The sequence below is a fragment of the Temnothorax curvispinosus genome, unplaced genomic scaffold (genome assembly GCF_003070985.1).
Source record: "Temnothorax curvispinosus isolate PA1 unplaced genomic scaffold, ASM307098v1 QBEX01004860.1, whole genome shotgun sequence".
Lineage (NCBI taxonomy): Eukaryota > Metazoa > Arthropoda > Insecta > Hymenoptera > Formicidae > Temnothorax > Temnothorax curvispinosus.
Genome location: NW_020214640.1, coordinates 258,922 through 282,129, shown reverse-complemented (window position 1 = coordinate 282,129; position 23,208 = coordinate 258,922). Strand labels below are relative to the sequence as shown.

At 38.7% G+C, this 23,208-nt stretch overlaps 1 protein-coding gene across 3 annotated transcripts in view; it reads right to left on the bottom strand.

The window, feature by feature from the left end:
- Positions 1-23,208, bottom strand: part of LOC112454177 (hemicentin-2) — a 325,911-nt gene that overhangs the window by 58,827 nt on the left and 243,876 nt on the right. For 2 of the 3 annotated variants that reach the window (XM_025015421.1, XM_025015422.1), the window contains exons 7-9: positions 21,764-21,886; positions 9,084-9,230; positions 5,870-6,142 (exon numbers count right to left, since the gene is read on the bottom strand). In XM_025015421.1, the coding sequence (XP_024871189.1) occupies positions 5,870-6,142; positions 9,084-9,230; positions 21,764-21,886 (543 nt within the window). The remainder of the gene's footprint in view (positions 1-5,869; positions 6,143-9,083; positions 9,231-21,763; positions 21,887-23,208) is intronic. The other variant, XM_025015423.1, reaches the window with a different exon arrangement.

Sequence of the window (23,208 nt, the reverse complement as noted above, 5' to 3'; positions counted from 1 at the left end):
GAATTAATCGCCATCTGTTATTGATTCGTTAATGAAGCCGTAGTACACGAGGAGGGTTTTTAGCTTATCGATTCGCTCTACAAGTATACGGCAAGAAGTAAAAATATTTTTGCTTCGTTTTTTGCTTTCTAATTAAACGTGTATTATTTTGTCCCCAGACAAACTTCATAAAATCCATTGATCAAAGTTCTCAGCGAAAGTCAAAGCGTATTCCGTGACAATAATCAAAGGCCGCTTTATTTTCTCGCTAAGGACAAAGTAGAGTACTCACATAGTTGCTAATTGCACAAAAAGTATAATCGCAAAGAGAAAAATAGATATATTAAAAAAGAAGCTGCGCTGGGGATTAATTTTCCAATATTACATTTCTGTTCGTCAAAACTAGATTAATTTTAATGGAAGAAATACTATATTATTTTTTAAATTTTAATTCAAGGAATACAAATAAAATTTCAATACAAATAAAAGCAATTGAAAATAAAAAAACAATTTACTTAACAAAAACAGAACGTTAAGAGGAGGATTTATTAATCTACAAAATATGTTTCCATCATTCTTTTTTTCGATTTACCTATTTTTTTCGCAGAGAAATTATGTGCATATGTATATAGGGATGTGCGGTGAATGTGTATCGCGGTTTCAAACGTTTAAGTACGGTCGAGATTATTGCAAACATGCCGCGCATACTATGGTACCGAATATCATACAAACCGCACGTACGGCGCTTCCATAATATATTCAACTGATGGTTGCTTTGAAGTTGCACGATACGCGTTTTCATCTCCACACTTCTCTCGTATCGCTACATGCTTGGTCAATTCGGAAACAACGTGTACAAAAGGAACAAAAGATCTCTACACGATTATTGCGTGTATCAGTTTGAGAACAGAAGTTTAATCATATATCCTGGCGAATGTTTCAAACAATACTGATTTTTTATTACGAAATATTTAAATTGTTTCGTTATATTACCGAGGATAAAATGGAAAATATACAAATAAAAATATACATCCATGTAATACATAAAATAATGGTGTAATTTTAATAGAAATTTCAATCGAATCGGCAGTATCTTGCTATCATAATTGGCGAATCGATTGCACTTCCCCCGTATATACTTCCAATAACTTCTAATCTTCCATTCCGCGTGAGAGACGTCAGAAAATTTCGGGAAGCAGCATTTCTCAAAAGATACGTCGAACGAAGTCGAGTGAATTACTGGAGGAATTGGAAAAGCGCGAAGCCGGGAAATGGGATCGACAACCTAGAGAAATACATATTAGGATCGCAGCGAAATATTTTGATATCGAACGAGCGAGAGCTTTATATCTCGCGCGTTGTACGACCCCCGAGGGAGGTGTTACGCGCCGAGTGATAAAGTGAGGTGGAAAAATTATTGCTTACGACGATCGACGACGGCGAAATAATTTCGGTGTGCCTTTTGTGTCTTTTCATTTCCATGGAAACGACGTAGAAAGCATTCGCCGGGATAGCGAACGTTCGACCGACGCGGACGGGCTGTGAGCGCCTTACACGCACGAGTTCCCCGAGCCGCAATCAATAAGAAGTCGGGATTGCTCCAGCGATTGCTTCGGGCTGAATGGTGGTAGAAGGAAGGAAGGAAAGAAGCGGATAGAGAGAGAACGCGCGCCGGCCATGAGGGATATACGCGGGCGGGGTAAAAGAGAAAGAAAACGTTCTGCATCTATCATCGTCGCGTAAATAGGGCGAGGGAAAATAACCGGGCATACACGATATTTCCCACGGTCTCGTATCCGCGGCTGAAACCGAGAGACGAAACTGTCCCAACGTCTCTCGCAATCGCGAACGTATAACGTCGTCGTATTTCAATGGACGAGTGTCTTTTTGTCGTCTATGGATTCATCCGGGTACCTGTGATTCTTTATCGGGTGAATGATACGTTCGCGAAATACGACCGAAAATCTCGAGCGAGAACAATCTCAACGATGGTGGAATTTAAAAGAAATTTTTGATGAATTCCCTAAAATATAGAATAAGCGAGGATTTTCTATAAAAATTTCGTCCAATTGATTTATCGATTTCTTCCTCTATCGAACTGACTATAACTATTTTTCATTGACACGCTCTGTTCCGTTTTAAAGAATGAATTTATGCAAAATTGAAAATTTTTTAGAGATCTCGTAACTCTTCCACATTTTTCTGTCGAAATTTCTCCAAGTACTTGTATCTAATATATTTTGTTATCCTATATAAGTAGCAAATACGTCTTAATACTGTATGTAATCAGGATTCAAATCCAGATTGGGATTATTCGAGTATTATTGACATTAACCGTGCGTTTTAGTCTCAATTTTCGCGTGGAGAATTAACAAGAGGCTAATTTGCACTCGCGATTCAAGTTTTCAGACGAAAATCCGGGTCAAAATTATGAGCCATTCGGGAGCCGTGCAAACTCGTTAAGAGCTAAACGAAACGAGATATCGCGGCGTGCTGCTACGTGCCTTGCACACCCTTCGGACAGATCAACGCGCACCCTTATAAGCCCTGGACGAGGGCGGGCGGACGTGTCGGCGAGGATGTCCGGGAACCGTTTTACGAGGACAAGACCCCAGAGGAGGAATGGAAAAGTTAAACGTTCGCAAACTTTCTTCCGCGCTGCCTCTTTCCCTCTTCCGTCGTTTCCCTCGCGTCGTTTTCATCCGCGCTCCTCGCCGAATGACCGTTCCGTCCTCCGACGTTGCTGTGACAATGACAGTTTTGGGCAGGGTGCTCTTTCACCGTTGCCCCAGCCGAGGAATCGAAGACAAACAGGAGGGATACCGTGGCAGTAAAACCGCGGGACAACCAAGGTGTTTCACGATTTCCAATACATAGCCTTGTGATTCTTGGTTCGACGCTATATCGATCTCTTATCGAAGGAAGGAGCGGGAATCGCCTCGATAGAGTATGCCGGGCCACTAGTCTGCTTTACGACGCAACAATTCCCATTTCGCGTCATAAAAGTTGTTTTCTTTCATAGTGTCGCGAATGCGAATGCGAATTCCAAAGTAGCGACTATGTAACGTGGTTCAGAAGTGGTTATCGGTAAGAGTCGTTATTAATGTTTACGCGTATTCTATCGATCGTCTAGCTGGATACGTTTAAATATATTCCAGTAATACTGTGCTAAGTCGTAAAAGTCAAATTCTATTACTGAAATACACAAATTTATATAGGGAGTTATATACAAATTAATTCTTATTTGTACAGCTCCAATATTTTAGCAAACCTATCCGAAGTTTCGTCACGTGCATGATTATCACATATTTTTTAAATCAAAGTCTCTTTACATGTAATTGTCACTTTGATAATACCGATTAATATCGTGTAAGCAAAACATTTATAAGTAATTCTATTATCATCCAGGCGTTCAAGCGCAGCATTTCAAGACGTTCAACTTGGCCCGGTTTAACCGCAGCTGATATTCTGCTCGCCTTATACGACGTCACGTTCCGTTGACCACTATCCCCGAAGAGTATGCTACGTGCGCATCTAAGCGACCGGTATCTGTGTTGCGCCGAGTATGTATCCTCAACTTTTATCAGCATTCGCGCTTCCGTTTAGTCTCTCGAGGTTCTCGACGGGTAAAAACGCGCAGATTCGAAATCGGATTCAGACTTCAACTTCAATTCGAATGGAAACTAAAGCTCACGTACTCTTAGTAAATACAGAGACTTTTCTCTTGAAATGATAAGACTATGCGAGTTTCAAACTGGAAGCGTACAATTATTGAAAAAAATATCTTGATCAAAGAAATTGTAAAATATTAAAATATTTTATTGCTAATTACATTTCAATATTTATTATAACTTAATATAATTCTTTTCTTTTTTTTATTTATGTAAATGCTCTCATCGTTTATTATAATCTATAGTTGTTACTAACAGTAGTAACCAATTGAGTATTCGAATTAAAAACAGATGCAAATAAATGTTTTTTTATGAAAATCAAAATATCTTTACTCTATAATTTTTATTTAAGAAATTTGAATAAAAAATTAGCAAAAAATAAGCATAAAATGAATAATTTTAAAGAGACATCCAACATTATATATAAAATTAATAAAATCTAAATAATACATATTATATAAAAAAAAATGATCTAAGTATTAACGATTCATATTATAATATTTTTAATATGTTTGTATTGTAATTTACATATTTATATGATATTTGAGTCATTTATAGTGTATCAAACTAATACTTAGAGATAAAATTCGCGGAGAACACAAGAAAGTAATAATATACGTATATTTTTATGACCTTATGGCGCGGTCGGATGTACAGCAAATGATACTGAGAGCTATTACGAAGCTTTAATAACGAATGAAAATGCTTCACATTCTCATCGTTTAATTAATTCCTTCCGGCCGCAATGTGTGACGGTGAAAAAGTATTTAATTACTCTACACATGGTGTGTAAGTTTTATGCAATCGTTAGCCGTATGGCTTCACGTGGCTTCACGTGGTAACATTAAAACATTACGATGGTTATTATTCGGCCATATCCATTAAAAAATATTATCATAATTACAATGTAATGCTAGCCGCAACGGCTTTTATCTGAGAGGACAAATTAATGTAACAAACCAAAATTTTCTGTCTCCCGCTTTTACATTCCATAGGATTTTTGTCACTAAAATGTGATGTGTCTTTTTTCGATTCAAACAAAGATAAATTTGCATTATTACCTCACACCTTAGCATTATTTTTTCTAATAATATTTATTTAGAACAATATAAATTTTAACGAATGTGAAGATACTTTTGTTAAATGAAAGCGATATATTATCGATCTGTAGGTTATTTCTTTATGCAATTCTTAAAGCTTAAAATTCATTATAAAAATATTTCTGCGCTTTACTTGTTTAATATAACAAAATACTATTAGCAAAACTTTTCCAATTAAAGCTAAGGGCTGAACGACAGATTGTAATTCCAATAAATCTATAAAGGGCATTTGGCATTTGCTTTGAATTTTGCTTTGCTGCATTTTAGTTGCTTGTGAGATAACTTTATACTTGAACGTGTTTAAATTTGGAGCATTTAACTATTTAATCTATTCGATGCGATGTAGTTATGATATACGTAATTATAATGTAATTCATTAAGAGTTTTAGATATTTCTGTCAAATGTATGCCCTTTAATTCTTCACTCGACTCGCGCGTTTCATAATGGAGTATCTTATTTGACCCGCTGAACCGCGTACGTACCGTAACAAACTTCGTGTACACAAGTGTACGTGAAATGTAAATGCACAAATTATACCATTTGAGTATGGCTCCAGTTTATTTGTTTTGCCGAAATGTAACTACATTAAACGGATTAAAGGAATGCATTAACTCCACGCGACGTTTTGCTATACTCCTCAGCAGGTCGTCAAAAGTTTAAGCCGATAATTAATGTGTTACCACCGTAACACGGTTACACCGTAACACGGTTAATTCAATGTCGACTGTTATAATTAAATTTAGAACCAGATAGCGGGCAAGGTAGTTAGCCGCAACCTACAATGCAACCGGGTACAATGCGACACGCCGCACAATGTTATGTTCGTCAGATACCAATCGCGGCAACAATGCATCTCGCGCATTATCAACGTCATGTGAATCGCAATTCAATTTGTAACTCGCAGACGCGCACTGTGAACGTCTAATCGGTTTTCAGATAATCTCTATCGCATTTGGTTTGCGCGCTCGCGGACAGGAAAAAAAAAACGTTCCCGCCAGTGCCCAGAGAGACGTACGCGCCGCTGATATACATGAGCAAGCCGAAAGGGGGAAAAACCGCGCAGTGCAAACATCGGGAAACCTGGCAGTCTATTCTGGTAGAGATTTTATCGGACTTACCGGTAACCTTGATGTGATAGGGTAACTGAGCTCGCCACGTGTCCTGCATTTTCCGATCGGGCGCGACGCATCGATACTCCCCGGCTTCCTGGTAGACCACCCGGCTCAGAGCGAGGGGCCCGGGCCCTCCAACCGGATCCATTCCGGGCCCGTGGCCCCAACAGCCGCCGTCGCACTCGAGGGTCACAGCGCCACCGATTTGCACTTCCATCCTTCGGGAATCGGTCGCCTCGCCGTTCAGCGCTTCCGCCTCGGTCTCCATATCTGGATCATCTAAATGCCATTGATTTAAATCTCTCAACGAGTGGCAAACTCGAAATTCGAACTTAAACGTATAGGTCGCATACAGGAGAATAAGACAATGCACGAAAAATAATCCACGTGGACGTAACGCACATCTAAAACAGCACTTTCAGATTTTCCTTCCTAAACATTTTATACTTTGTGAAGATAGTAAAAAATGTGATAAAATACGCGGTAATTCACAATAAAAATATCGTAATATATTTGAAAATCTGGATTTTGTTTGTCACCTAAAAACTTGGCATGCTTTTACATCTGTCGTTACACATATTTTATCTTTTTAGATTCCGCAAGTATACAAATATGAATTTTCCTTGACGACACAAAAAGAAATGTTGAAACGTGTTTCATAATTAGTAGCTCTTGCGAATCCTAAATGTGCCTAAGCGTTTTCACCAAATTCACTTTTTGCTATTATTTTGAATTCCTGATTCGATATCGTTCATCGTCATCGAGGAACTACTCGAGTATCAGAAATCAGCGGCACGTACGAGAGATAAAGTTGAGGCAATATCTCTCTACCCTCACGTGCTTGGTTCGACAAAATCTTTTCCCCACCGCAACGTTGCGTACTGTCGGTTCCAACTTCTACCCTTCCTCATCCCTCTCGTCCTTTTCCGATTCCACCTATGGAATTATACGGTTACGATTGTTTGCTCTCCAGCTAGCGCTATGTCCACAATTGCAAAGAGGGAGAAAGAGAGAGAGAAACAGAAGAGAAGGAGGAGGAGGATGGAGAGGGGGAGGAGAGAGGAAGAGAAGAGGAAATGCGGAGAGAGGGGGCGAGAGAGTAGATGAAGGGGGTTGCTCGTATCTCTGTTCGGGAATTAGAGCCGGACTGCTACAGCGGAATTCGGCTGAGAAAGAGAAAGAAGCGAGGAAGCGGGAATGGGAGGACGTAGCAGTCCTTTGAGTTAGCAAGCTGATCTTCCAGCTCATCCTATAGCAAAACAAAGGGATCAAAGTGGTGCGGATGCGATAGGAGGCTTTCACTTCCTCTCACGCTCGCTCGGCTCCCAACTATACCTCGTTTGTCTTGTAGTTTGTTCGGAATTTTACAGCAAACACCACCGCTGTGGCGCTTTAACAAACAGAGGAAAAGAAAAGGGAGAGAACGAAAGGCTCGGTAATCAGGCCGGTAATTTGACGTTTTTCGTCAGCCAGCATTACTCCCCTCTTCAACAGACTCTCGTTATCTCCAAATTTGATCTGAAGTCTCTTCTTCTACGGTGGTGGCTTGTGATCGTCTTAAATCTTAATGCGATTCGCGTGCGCTAAGGTGATTAAGATTCTCATATACTCGTCCGTCTATGATCGCGTTATCTCTAATTACTTTGATATGCCTTTCGTGTCCCTACTAATTGAATTATGCACATCCAAGATGCTCTGTTGAATCGAATGTTTGAATATTATAAAGTATCACTATTATGGACTTAATAGAGATAATTTTTTTTATATATGATAAATTTTTTTAACGTTAATAAATTAAAAATTATACTTAAGCATGTATTATATAGAATATTACATGAGTATACATGAATATATTATATGAAAATGTAATGTATAAAAAAATTATGTAAGTTCGCATCATCTATACTACACGAGAGTAACAGTCGCGAGAAAAATCTGTTCGGCTGTCGATAGCGCTGGTCTTATCACTCCTGTCCCTTTAAACTACGTCCTATCTGTAGACTGTCTACAAGCCGGCGAAATTAGCGCGTCGGTTTAACCCGCCTTGACGTTATCCGGCGGATAAGTAATCCGGGAGGAGATTCGAACAGGACATAGTAGCAGTGTAATCGATAATTCCCACGAAGGAGGATGGTTGGTTTATAGGTGCTCTCGAGCCATCTAAATTGCGTAGAGATTAGGTGCTCGGAAGCCCGTATCCAGCATCGTCGGTCGAAGGAGCAGACGAGAGATCGGGAGAGAGAGCGCGAGAGAGAAATAGGGAGGGGCAGAAAGAGAAAGAGAGAGATACAGAGAGAGGGGGGGGAATGGGAGTGATAGAGAAGAGTAGAGAACTAGATAGAAGACAAGAGGATGGGGAGAGACGAGGGCCGCAGGTTTGAGATGCAGGGTGCGCATCACCCTCTGGTTATAATGGCAAGATGGAAGGAATGGGGCTAGGTAGGAAATTTGCAAATTTTCACGACGGGGCACGGATAATTTCCGGTTGGCTCGGTGGTTTCCGCCCTTGACAAATGACTGTGGTATCCGGTTATTGGCTGCAGCGACGACCCCCTTCGCATTCCAAATCAGGGAGAATGTCTCTTCGAGCGCTATCAAATGCATAGGGGATAGACAATACATCAGCCAAAAATGCACGTAATTATCTTTCGTAGGCGCTACCGTCGTTTTATACATATTTATAACATTACGTGACATTTAATTTACTAATTTTGAAAAAAGAAATGCATATAGAAAGATAGAAAAACAGCTTGACAGACTGTCAAGAATATAGTCAATACAAACAAAATTTGTCTCTTGCATATAAGAGATCTAAACATATTCTTGATAATCTCAATTTTGTAAAAAAGACTATATTCTGTTAAGTAGCTATTTAAAAAGCAATGCATAAAAGAAAATGTCTACATATCCTTAATTAAATTATTTTGCGATATATCGTCTATTACTTTGTCAACCGTGATAGTTCCATATTACCGGCAAAGGCCTATTATTTTAATTGTAAGATTATAAAAATTAATAATTGAAAGCGTCGTAAAAATCGTAGAAATCTCCATTTAACAAATTAAATTATGAAAACTTTCTCCAAAATTATTTCAAAAGAATACTCTTTCTTTTTTATCAAAGAAGATACATTTATTAACTTGACGTTCCTGTTCGAATCCCGTGCGAGAAATCCTACGCTATTGAAAGCGACAAAGTGGCGTGACAACGATTTACTCACAGCGAACGTTGAGAAAATATCCGATGCTGGTGAAAATGCCGAGCATATGCCGCGTGTAACACTTGTACCAGCCGCTCTCGGCCCGAGTGATTTTTGTGAAGTTCAACCATCCGTCATCGCTCTGCTCCACGGGGGGCGGTCCATTGTCTGAAACACAAGCGGAAAGCTGGTGGATATACGAATTAACGCACTGGAAACAGCACGCACGGTCCGCGGATTTGCGTTAACGTCGTCGCGCAGTTTGCGTCAGCCGAGCGAGTCTCGGCTGCAAGCGACTTCTCTCGTTGTTCATGATTTCGCGACATTTTTCATAGAGACAATTGCCGCACACGCAATTCGATCATTAATTACTTGAAACTACTAGTCATTAATCGTCGAAAAGAAGAAGCGGATCAAAAGTTAAAGTTTAATTAATTCCACAATCTTAATAGATTTAAAATTATTAGATTATTTTTTTCTTGTGTAAATGTGCATAAAATTTGTTTATGAATGTATTGTTTTGGCAGAATATGACATGTGGGTCTTCATTAATGATAGGATGGATTAAAGATGTAGACACAAAAATAATTAGATCGTAAAAATTCTTTTAGATGAGATTATAAATGATGTTAATGATTTTGTCTTACTTATATATTATTATCCAAATTGTTGCGTTTCTAAAATGGCGTGATCCATCCCCTTAGATAATACTATTATATTAATTATGAAATATCATTTTCGTGATTAAATGTTCTTGGATAATTGATTTAAAGTTTTGTATTGGCGAACTGTCTGAGATGAGAGATAGAGGGATAGAAATAAAGAGAAAAAAAAAGAGAAAAGGGGAAAGCTGGTATATGTTTCTCGTTCAACATATTCACAAGATAATTAAAATAATTACGCAATACGGCAATTTAGAGCGCGACATCACTGCAATGGAATTAAAAATGTATTACTGCTGATGCAAGTGCCATGGCTATAATACCAAAAGAAAATAATTGAATTGTGGAGGGCGACCGAAAAGAGGAGTCCAAAAGGACATTCATTCAACTTATTCATAAATGTGGAAATGATTCCGAGAGAGCCGGTATCAATCCCGCTGGCCTTTCTTTTGCCGTTTATCGCCGAAATTTTCATTTAGCTGGAGCCTATTTCTTTCTCCACTATTTCGGCTCTACCATCACCGCTCTCATCCCTTCTCTCCTCTACCATCGACCTCGTTACAGCGAAGCCGCGGATTCGACGCAGCTGTCGGATTGGCTAGTTGAAAGTATACCGCTCTGGCGAATGTGGAACTACTCTGGGGAACAAAGGAAGAGAGAGAAAGAGAGAGAGAGCGTAGTCGCAAGACACACTCACATGAAAGGTGGAGGATTACACAGGAGGCGAGGAATGCAGGAAGATATCGGAGAAAGGACTGGAGGCGAAAGAGAGAAAGAGCGAATTCCATGTATCGCCAGACGGAGTTTTGTGGCGAAACTTTTATATAGGCCAGTCATAATCACGCGGGAAGGGTGGTGGGCTATTCTATTAAAGACACCGCTCGCCTTTAACATTGCCAAGGCATGCTCGATTGTGTTAACGGTACAGTATCCTTGGCGAACTTCGTGAGATGCGGCGCCGTTTCGCATGAAATAGGGCCAGGCCGTGACTTGATCCAAAAAAAAGCATGACATTTCTGTGGTAAGTTCGGCCGGAATTCAGCCAATTTGGCCGGGAAATAAACGAAGCCAACTCGAAGTAAATTGAGATGCAGGACGAAGAATTTTCTGCCAAAATTAAATACATGAAAATTTCTCGCGTGGTAAATTATAAATGTGTTTCGCATACGGGCTTTTATCGGTGTATTAAGGTCCCAATAATTTTCTTCGTTTATTTAAAAAAAAGTCGATGTTTTGAGATATACAATTATGACATAAAATAATAATGATAAATTAATTGAAACATATGGTGATTTCTATTTTCAACGACGAAGATTGATTCTTGTGGCAAAAGCAATTTCATTTTCGCAATTAACCTACGATGTTTCGCAAACTAATCGTTCGAGATAAACAATCTGACACTCTTGGAAAGCAGTAGAATCATATATAGCTTTCAAACAAGACCATTATCGCCCTACAATTTTTCTTGTATTTTTCTTCATAATTGCAAATATGTTGGCAATTATATCTATATCCGTGTGATTCTTTTAAATCTAGTGGCGGAGTTGGTCAGTGCACGAACGCATTTCTCTCGACATGGCGCATCATGTTACAAAGCACGTGTACATGTTTTCGCACCTGTTTTTTAGTAACGGATTAGCGCACCTGTCAAATTACATAAAAAGTGTACACGATTTTCTAAACGCTGTAACGAAAAATTGACACGCAGCGACGTGCAACAAAAACCGATCTTCCATATATATCGCGTATCACAGATACCTGTGTTAAAAAATATTATGATACGTATAGATATGTGTTTAAAAATATTATGATACAGGAATAAACTGCTGATCTGTATAAACTGCAAAGGAAATTTGTTACATAACCGAAATATTAAAAACTGTCCAAAAGGTGCATAAAAAAATATTAAAAAATATAATACCAGTTTTATTTTTCTCCTTAGCAAAAATAATGTTGTCACTCATAAAATGCTAATATTATTAAATAACGTTTAGCTAAAATATCCGGCACGTCGGCAAATAAAAAGAAAGAATACATAATATAGTTGAAGAAATGAAATCCAACATCACACTGAAAGAAAAGATTGGTTGCGTCAACCAATGACGCAGCCAATTCTTGGTTGAAGCAACCAATCTTTTCTTTCAATGCAGTAATAAGTACACTTATAAATTGCCGCAACTGATAATTATTTCTTTAGACAAAAGGATATAAGGACATAAAGCGCGGACTTTACAGTTAATAAAATTACGGACTCGGAACGGTATCCTTGAATTATTCTGAATATATCATTGGAGTTCTGATATCCTCGCTCCACCTCCGAATGATAATCGTATAAAGATCGACTTTCCCTTAAGCGATTTCACGCAGCTGACGCTCCCGTTTCTTCTTGCAAAATGTTCCTGCGTCCAATGTATCGGCATAATAGATCATCCGACAGAACCATGATAAATTATTTTTACGTTTTTACTTCGACCTTTGTTTGAAAGTTTCCCCAACATGCTGCAAGATGTTCGGAGGATACCGCCACGTTGGATACAATCACAAATTACACATCCGGGAATGGCATAGTTTCTGTTGACTTAATTCCTAGCTTAATCGTTTAAACATTCGTTAAGGGAAGTTTACACACGCAATGATTAGTGGCGCCAATCGACTAACGCCAGTAACAATGCAAGTATAAACACTTGATACAAACTGGCGCTAGTAATGTGGCGTTTACTGGCGGTTATTGGCCAAAGCATATAAACTTCAAATTTGAAGTTATATGCTTGCTGTCATTTACTGTGTGTTTAACCCTCCGTAGTCCAACTGGGTCAATTTGACCCGAGCCTCAACTTTACTCGTAAATATCTTGCGCGTAACTTGAAAATTGGCGGGCATGACGCCCTCTAGCTGTAGTTAAAAAAAGTTTTTTTTTTAAACAAATTTTTCGCGAATTTTTTTTATACGTTAAAAATTCCTGAGGCACTTCTTTTTTTATAGCAATCAATTTAGCAATATCGCAAGTGCATTTGAGAATTTTTTCAACACGATCGGTGGATAAATGGTCAAATGGCGAACGATCAAAGTTCGTCTCGGGTCAAAATGACCCAGAGTGACTTCCTTGTTTGAAAAAATAGGTGCGACTACGGAGGGTTAATAAATGTTAAATATTTTCCATATTATACGCCAATCACTGTGTAAACATTTGTGAGTGTGCCAGTCGGTTTCTGGCGCCAATGAATGCCAGTCAGTTGGCGCCACTAATCATTGCGTGTGTAAACTCCCCTTTAGTCTCAAAGCGAATCCCGGCTTTGTGAAGCCATATTGCGAAATCGACTATTTGTTGCAATACGGGAAATCGGGAGAGTCTGAATTTGCCTTACTTGCCTTCCCTATAAAGGCTTTGAACGAGAGGCGAACGTGCTTTCTCGAGAAGGAATGGGACGTTTAATAAGAGTAACCGTACCAAAAAGAAATTGGGAATGGGCGGCAGCGGCGGCAGCGAGTTTGGGGAAAAGGTTCGCGGACGGCGAAGGTATTGCCCGGGGCAGATACGTGCTCCAAAGGATATTAAAGTATTTTAATTGCAGCGGATCTCGCGGAACGGCTGGGAAGGATTTATTCGAAATCACTCGATTGAGTCTATGAATAGGGATTAAGCTTGGCCCCGCCGGCGCGGCGTTGGCTCGGCGCAGCGCGCGCCGTCGCGCCGAGCGAATTCCAGACGTCAGGAGTGGAAGGCAGAAATAATTGAATATTTAATAGGATAACTCACATATAGCCGCTTCCCGTCGCAGCCGCGCGGCGTCATCCGTCACGACGACGGGACGTCGATTTTTCTGTCACGTACCGTGGCTGCCGATTAATTATACAGTCTGCCCGGACGTAATACGAAGACGGGGACGACTTTAATAAATCTAGTTATTTCGTAGCCAGTGCACACAGAAAAAAAAATTATTTCACCGATCCGCGATACATCCTCGCACAAAAGGCTACGATCTCCCCTGCTCACGATTGTAGTAATATTGACACGAGAAAGATATTGTCTGTCGCAAGCAGAAGTGGAGGAGCACACATATATCAAATAAGATCTGCGATCAGAGATATTCGTTGCCGAAGCACATCACACAGAACAAACGACTATATCGGCAACATGAGAGTTTAATTAATTTAACAGCGAGGTCAGAATTATTCTCGAAGAGAAATCAAATTTCAGATATTATTAAATTAAATAAATAATTAATGTCACGAATGTAATACGATTGACAGCCGAGTATTTCATTATCAATCGAAAAAGGCTTTTATTCGGGAAAATTGTTACTACGCGAATAGCTGTATGTGTGAATGTAATATGCAAGTTTAATTTTTAATTAATTAATCTTTGATCATTATGAGTCGTATAGGCAAATTATTATCTTACATTAAAATAGATACACTGAAGAAAGTTGTAGCGTCGCGAATAAAGTTTTGTTCGTCGCGAACTTATACCAAAGATTGACAAATTTATGTTTCACGTACAATGTTACATAAAAAATGTTAGGGATTTCTGCGGCCATTAAGTACCTAATTCTTCTATCGTGGTGTATAATATAAGAGTATCCGCGGTACAAAAAGTCGCGGCACGTCAGACGTACAGCTAAACCGTTACTTTAGAGCAGTATTTGGCAATAATTCTTGTAGAAATCGCAGTGCCTTCTGACGTTTGGTAATAACAGGTCGTCCATCATAGTTCTTATCACTCGTACGCGGCTGATCGCAGCGGAAAGTGACGGCTGCAGCTGTTCTCAGCGTTTTGTGTAACTCAATAACGAGATAAACGCAACTACCACAATCAGTCCAATTTTTCGAATTTTCAGATCCTAGATTAATAACGCAATTCTTTTTATCGATATTCCGAAAGAACTCGCGCATTAATTTGTCGTTCAATTTATATAGTCTCTAATGCGATATTTGCGGCAAGTAGTTAACGCTTCAAATAGTCAGTTAATTCCCTAATTAAAGTATAAAATTATATTATTAACATTAATTTAAGTTTCTAAAGCCGACACAGAGAGAGCTAATATTAATTCGCTTGAAAACGATAATGAAATTTACACAGATAATTGTAAAAGGATAAACGTTATTATAACATATTGTTCGATCTATAATTCTTGGCCGTGCGACATAAAGAATAACAGAAAGTGTAGTAACATTTGACTATAAATCCTTTCGTCTTTTCAGCGTAATCATTTTTACACGTCTTTCGACTCCTCGGATATATCAAATAGTGTAGAAACGCGCACTTTATTTTCGTGACACTTCCATCGCACGATCGCACCGACTTCGTCGGTACGTCAAGGGAAGTATAGTTTTGCTCAAAGTTTTAACGGACAATAAATAACTCAAGACGCAGAGACGGAAAGACGATCGTGATTCACTCGAGATGTGAATAGAGCGCTGCGCGAAATCTCTATCGAATCTCGAAATTGTTATTTGCGATTGTGATTTACGCCAGCAGCGAGGCTGGTGGTACTTCATCGTAGCGGCGGCGACGGCCGCGGCGGGCTGCGTCGCGAATGAGCTTCTCGTTTGAGTGCCTCTCCATGCTTTTCTGATTAATTCAAGAGAAATTGTAATTTCCACTCCTATCGTATAAAGTTGATCGAAAAGGCAGTCTTGCGTAAATACTACGCGGATCAGGCTACGTAAAGGGGATTAAAAAGGTGTTTCTTAACGAGCAGAATACCGAACGTGGAAGGGCGGATTAAAAAAGTTGGTTGAAAAGCGATTTAATCGGCCGCGTTAAACTTATCAGGTTGCTTTTTCGATGGAACACTCGGGCGTGTGCGGCACTGGCTCTCGTGGAGACCATTACTGGATCTGTACAAGCTGATTCTTTGCATTGATTATAACCGACGCGAATTTGCTGAATAGAAAGAATAATAATATCCGCGAATAAAAACGAAACAGAGCTATTTCAATATAGTTTCAGTTCTTTCTGAATGTCTGATGTCGAAACTAAGCACTGAGAATTTTCGATATAATATAAATATAATTAATGCTGAATGATATTATTAACGCTGTATGTGAAATGCTATAATTAATGCTTAATGCTAAATGATATAATTAATATCGGAGTCATTGGTATTATTACTCTTCTGCATATTAATGCTTTACTTGAAAAGGAAACTATCTTAGCGCAGAGTAACGCAGATTAAGGACAGGATCCATTTGAAATTATCTTGTGTTTTAATCGGATCAAAGTACGAGATGTATCGATCGGCGTGATGCGCGGAAAAAATCATCCATTTCCCATATTGTATAGCCGAAGCGCAATGCAGCTCGCGTTTCCGGAATGCAGGGTGGCGCGCTTTTAAATATTTATCAACACCTGCCCGATTCGTTCGCAGCAAGAAATCGCGATTTCGATTTTCACTCGGGGAAGTGAAATGCATGGCAAAAGCGGCTGACTCGCGTATAGTGCAATACCCTGGCGCGGGACGGGATGCACCTAGGCGAAAAGTTGGTCGGCGCAGCGAGTACGTTTAACGAATGTAATGGGTTCACCCGCTTAAACGGTACGGTCTAATCAAGAAAGTGGTCTCGCCGGCGAACTCCGCGCGGAAATCTCTCTCGTTCTCTTCGTTTCGTCCGCGGCCCCCGTTCTCCCTATCTTACCCGGCTCAAGCCGCGCTGATTGACGATGAATAAAGGAAATTATGCTGCGGTGAGCTTTTATTCGCCGCACCGGCTAAAAAGCAACGTCGTTACCGATCCACGAACGACGGTGTATACACCGTAAATCCTGTTCCAGAATCCAAATCGGGGCGGGAGCCTTAATTCCGAAAAAGGTTTCGAAATCGCGGCGGAGAGTGGATGGAGATGTACGATTTGGTAACGCCGAGCGGGATTCAATTTGGCTTAATATAAAAATATAGTTGGCTGGTTAGAGCAAACCGGCTCGTGTAATAACATCTCGTAATACACGACGCTTTATGCAATTTAATTATGCTAATGACCTGGGCGATAACGAAACACGGAATATGCGGAATTTAATGGGTAAACAGATTTTTGCTGGTATATATGTATATTGAGAGCCGTATTTGTGACACGGATATAACGTAACCGAAATTTAATACCGTGACTACAACGGCGTATTGTGAAATTTATAGTGCTGGATTTCATGCGATTCCATATTTTCGTTGTGTAATACGACAGCAAAACGTTTTTGGTAAAGCGTGCCATGGTCTGACCATTAAAATACACACATAATAAACGAATGTTTTCTGAAACTCTGCCGATTTTTATGCGTATCTCTTTATTAATAAAAATGGTATCGACTCTTTGCGAGATAAAAATCATTTTAATAGCTTACTGATTTTTAAATAGTATTGAGTTTGAAGCATTTCTTTAAATGTGTATAAATATGCGCCACTGCATTTCATATATCTATGATGATGCATCGCTGTTGAAAAGACAATCTTTTCACATACGCACTTTCTTGGCGAAAGGTTCATAAAAATAAACGTTATTGCGCGCCTTTCTTTGATGGACGTATGTGTTTACGCGGTGTCCATTATGCAAAATTGTACGACTCATGAAAAACGATGACGTGGATAATATTGCTTTCCGCACGCGAAGCTGAAAGCAGATATCCGGCAGCAGCCGATGTACTTTATCGAAATTACTTTGCTGTGTTTTTCATGAACGATTCGTATACGGAGTATCTTAGACGGAGTATCTCCCTTTTTCGGACTTTACCTCTTTGAAAAGAGTTTTCTTTCGCCCAAAGATCTTATCTTTTCCTACTGCTTTTTTATTTTCAATATTAATATCTTAACTGCAGTAATCCAAATTGAATTGCTGCTACTAATAAAAGTCTACTTTGTGAAATTAAAGGGAAGATAAAGCTCTGCTTCAATAGATCTATATTTTTTTTAAGTTATACACTCTTAACAATTTTTTAATTTTTGATCACACTACCTGTAACCAATCGAGTGCGGTTTTATGAATTATATAAACGGGATTTTTAGAAAGATATATAAAATCAGCGAGATTATTAAAATTTTACTGCTTTACTCCCCATTAGCTGAAGGCATCAAGTTGAGAAATTGCTTCATGAAAGTCACTAACTTAATAAAGTAACCAAGGTGAAGCGCCATGAGCGATATGTGGCAACGGAAAGAAAGTATAATTATTTATTATCTCCATTTAGTGCATGCAGTTTAACTTTGCACTATTAATCTTTAATCTCCATTGAAATTGAAGTAAAATTGATGTCTCTGATAAAAAAAAATATGTATGTATAAATTTCTTCTTTCACAATTCACGTTTATTCATCGTTAATTTTCAGATGATGTCAATTATATCTTTTTGCTCCGTAGAAATTTTATTTCTTCTGCTTCGCTACGATGATAATTTCTCACGGAACGCGGATTTATATCGCTTATTCCAATCAATGAACACCTCGATTGGGGGAGATAAGGCAGATTAAGCTTGGAATATGAAATAACGGTGGGATTAAAAGTGCCATGAAACGTTCAGGAACTGCTCACAGGAAGGAGGAAATTATAAACAGTTTTAAATATTTATCAGGCCGTAGAAGCGGCCGCGGCCGGTGAGTTCTCCCACGACAAAGAACAGTCAAATGGTAATGAGTCTATGCGTCTGAGTACCCCCTTTCGTTCGTCTTTTTGTAAATTTTAATACGAATTAATTATAACGCGAAACACAGTGCTGCAAATCACGATAATCTTTAGTTACTTTACATTTGAAGTGCAAGACTATGTAATCCGTCGTTACGGTGTCATATTGTTACTCATCTTCATCAAGATCAACCATTTTATATATGTATATAGAGATTATTTGATAAATTAATTATTGTTATTAAATACTAGAAGAGAGTTCTTGCGATCATTGCAAAAAGTAAATAAGCTCAATTATATTTTAGAATGACTTTTTCCTTACAATATCCAAAATATTTTATTTTTTGGAACACACAGGTTACCACAAGTTGCATTTTGATTAATTATAATGTCAAATATAAAGTAACGATATTATTCACGTTTTAAATAATAAAAAACAATGTTCGCACATGATTGTTCTACACATAAATAATGTTTTTTTTCTGTAAGAGTATATATGCACATTATACGAATAGTACGTTATAGAATATATTTCAATTTGATGTTAATAAAACAATAAGTTATTGCAATTGTTAACCAGTAGATACACAATTCCTTTGTTCTGATTCCTGGTACATTGCGATGCATTCACGTCGCATCTGATGTATCCGCGTAATCGCTCCCGTTATCTTATCTCTTTCTCTCGCACAAGTGCCGGCCAATAGGGCAGATCAGATGGAGCAACGTGCTGCTCCGATATCACGCGTCGCGTAACAGCTTCCTCGACGTTGCTCGTGTACGGCACGACGACGAGGCGCACGGCGCGCCAGCCAAGTCTCCCTTTAACGCCGGCACGAAATTTACAGTGCGGAAATAGGCGCGGCTTGCAGCCGCGTGTAGTAGTGCATCGAGACGGGGATAATATCGAGCGCGTACACCTGTCTATCGGGAGCCGAATGAAAGCGCGCCGCACCGCGCCGCGCCGCGCCGGCGAGAATTGCCGGGATGAAAGGGACCGGCGACGGCGTGGGGTTGTCCATTGTCCCGATTTCTGCCGGCGTCTGTGTGGTAGAGTTGTCGCGCCCGTTGCGGTACGTAATAATGTGATTATGGGATGTACCACCTTACCTCCCGCCCCGACTCTCGAGCCCGGGATCCCCGAGATTTAGGGGAGGTGAGACGCTGAGAGACGACAAGGTTGACGGAAATCGCGTGAATGCAGAGAACTTCGGAACCCTCCCTCGTCTTCCTCAAACTCCTAAGCTAAGGACGACGTTATTATGCCGCGAGCGGCGACATGCGTTTGACTCACCTAAGCATATCGTTGGTAATGGTTTAATTACGCGAGAATTACTTCTCTCGAGGAATGAATGCACGATTGTTACGTTATAGCGGATTTCGCATGGAAATAGGGGAAAGTCTCCGGCTCTATGGAGAGTGCATTTTGCAAGGTATAATACATTAAGAATGGCGCTTACAATATTATTACTTCGAAACATTATTTGCGCACCATGCGATAATTATAATATTATAATATATACATATAACTAGTAAAATTCGCATATAATTGTCAGCTCACGTTCTCTATTATCTACACAATTAGTCTTTCAATTTCAATACCGCAATCGCATTGTTAGCTCATTTATTTTACATGAGGAAGAACCAAATTCTCCTCATAATAATACAAATTTAATCAAGTAAGCCATTTTTACGATCCCATTAGTAGTTTGTGGTTACACGCGCATCACATAAGCCGCGTTTTTCGCGAATCGATAAGAACATCTTGTTTAGAAAGGGTTAACGCGAGAGGATAACTCGATAATTCAATTAGAGCCGTGTTACGCTTATCAGTGCATTGACGCGTGCGTTTACAGATAAGTTACATCTCCTTTAGAGTTATTACGAGGCCGATATTACGCCGAGGGTCATGTGCATCAGATTCCATCCCATCCAAGTGCCTGTTTACAGTGATTAAATTATGCTCACGTTGCCGTTACACGTGCCCGCGCTAACGTGTCTACCTACAACGTGACGCGTTTCCTAGCTGTAGGGAATGGGGAGTTGCACGAAATAATGCACGTGCGCTTCGCAACTCGCCGTCTGCCAAAACACTGCCTGCGAATATATGTCGTACATATATACGGGACATACTGAAAGCACCCTTTCTAAGTCGTAAACTTTCGAAACAATGTTAAAAAGAAGGATTAAAAAAAGGTTGAATTTCTTTTCAAGCTTCTGCTGCTGCTACTTTCGGTTAAAAAAATTCTCTCTCTTCGATTAGCTCGTAATTGATGTTTGTCCTGCTAAAGATCTCATAAAAGATTATTGTGCGTTATTTCATCAACTTTATCGCAGTCAGTCTTGAATATATCTAATCGTAACTAATGTTCAGATTTTAATTTTATATAAAAATAAAAAACTTGTTTGAGATTGGAAAGAATATCTAAAAATAACTATCTTAATTCACATGTGACATGCATTATTGAATTTTCGAGAATTCATAAAAGCCGGCAATATCTTCATATTTTATCAAGGTAGAATCTAATTGAAATTAATAAATAATTGGCGCATTTGTTTATGTACAATGTAAATTACTAGGTTGAAATTTGCTTCGGGTAAGGGGCTGTTTGTAGCGGCGGTAACTCATTAAAAATCTCATTACCGGACGTATTTAAATCGCCAAAAATTTACCCGCCGTGGAAAATACGGATAACGTTACTGCTGAGAAGAGTTAATCTCCACGCCATTCAAATGGTAGAGTTTAAATAAAAGATAAAATGTAACGTAATATGTGTATAATAAACGTATAATACATTTATCATAACGGTCTGTTTTGAGATCGCCAGAACTTCGTGCGAGGAAACGAGTGGCGTTAATTAATAAAAAAAAATATATTAACGATATTGATTTACCAACTTAATCTTTATTTATATTAACTATAATTACTTTATTTATATTAACTAATTCTCCTTCAAACTATTCTTTCCTAAAAACTTACAAGTAAATGAATATGTTTATTTATATATGTATATATTTTATGTTGATTGTGATGAATACGCATGGCTCGGAATGAATAAATACACAATCCATTCAATATCCTTGCAAATAATCCAGCATGAATAACGAGTGTCATTGCATCGTTAGTTAAAAAAAATGCAATTTTTCATTTTTTCACATAATAAAGAACCAAACAGAAACTAAGAAAGTAAATAAAAAAGAAAATAAGTATCAAATAAATAATAAAACATACTTCCTTCTGTTCCGCATAATGCACGATTTAAAAGTTAAAAAGTGTAAAAAATGTTATATTTTTACACAGGATTGCTTTGCGCGAAACGTATCTAAACTTGATTAAATTAGTAAGTTAGTTGTCCTTCCGGATCCAATTCGAGAAACCAGACGAAACGCACCGCGCGCGCGCGAATTCCATTCCTTTTTTTCGCTTGCCACTTACCGCGCTGCCAAATTGGAGTACTGGCTGGATTGCTGTCTACCTCGCATTTCAGGCTGACAGACATCCCCTCGACGATCGGAATTCCAAAACCAGGTAAACGCGTTATCGCGAACGATGGAGTATCTGAAACAGGTATTAAGTGACAATTAGTGTCAATGCCACCAGGTCGATATACTCTGTGATATCACAGAGAAACACCAAAAAAAGGAAAGAAAAATCAAAGACATTAGAACCATTGTTGCACCGCAAGCAGATCGAATTAAAGTGACATAAAGTACAATTTTATTCCACCTTCTTTATTCTATCTTGAAACATAATCTCAAACTATCTTGAAAAGAAATCTAAAGTGCAGAAAATACAAGAGTCGTTCTATTTTCAACTTGCCCTACTTTCGCGTAATATTCATCTAAAATTCTAAATGAATTCTATAATGGAATTCAAAATAAAAACAGTCGTTTAATAAGTAATTCAGAAGGTCATAGCAATTGCGAATTGCAATCTTATTTCGCAGACGATAGCAAGTCCTGTGAACTCGGTACTTCGCAATTTCCGAATAAGATTTCCGCGGTAATCTTGAAATGTATTGGTCAATGTAATCTGATTTCTACGCATTCGAAAGTCATTCTTTGTACGAGAAAGATTCTACGTACGGATCTATCGGCTACTGCTGCAGATTGAATCCTACGTGCACGAAAATATCCAATTTTCGAATAAAAATAGTAGACTTTAAGAAGATAGATTACTGAGAGGATGCGCACACACGTACACAATTCACAATAGCGAATAGAAAAATCTTTCAATTGACTTCCATCCTTATCACTTTTGATCAGTGCTTTCCAAACGTCAAAAATAAGAAATATATTATGTACATTTACTTAAAAAGAGATAAAATATAAATTAATATCTTATTAAATGCAATAAAAAAATAATATAAATAATATGATATAAATATAAAACTTAAACATTTTTTGTATCGCAGGGCAACATTTTTGTTATATTGAATAACTATGCTGTCTGCTTTGAATATAAAAATAGTAATAAAACATTCTTCGGTAATATTATTGCTGCGTACATTCAATTTTGTTTCAAAATGTGGTCTGGATACAGATATCATTCTTCTATGGTCGAATTAAATAACATTTCCAGATCAGTAGTGCTCTCTCCGAAATTTACTCAGCGCATTTCAGTAATGTGAAAATACTTTTCACATTATAAATATCTGTTTAAATAGTTTGTTTGTAGGTAACCTCGTAGGATGCTTATTTTCACTATAGAAGTTCATTGTGACCTGCTTTCGCGCGGAGTTCACTTCCCGAATACAAACCAGCTTTCCGCCCCGGAGCGACATTATGCGCAGCGACATAACTTCACATCATCACCAAATAGATACAGCGCAGAGAAGCGACGAGAGAGAGAGAGAGAGAGAGAGAGAGAGAGAGAGAGAG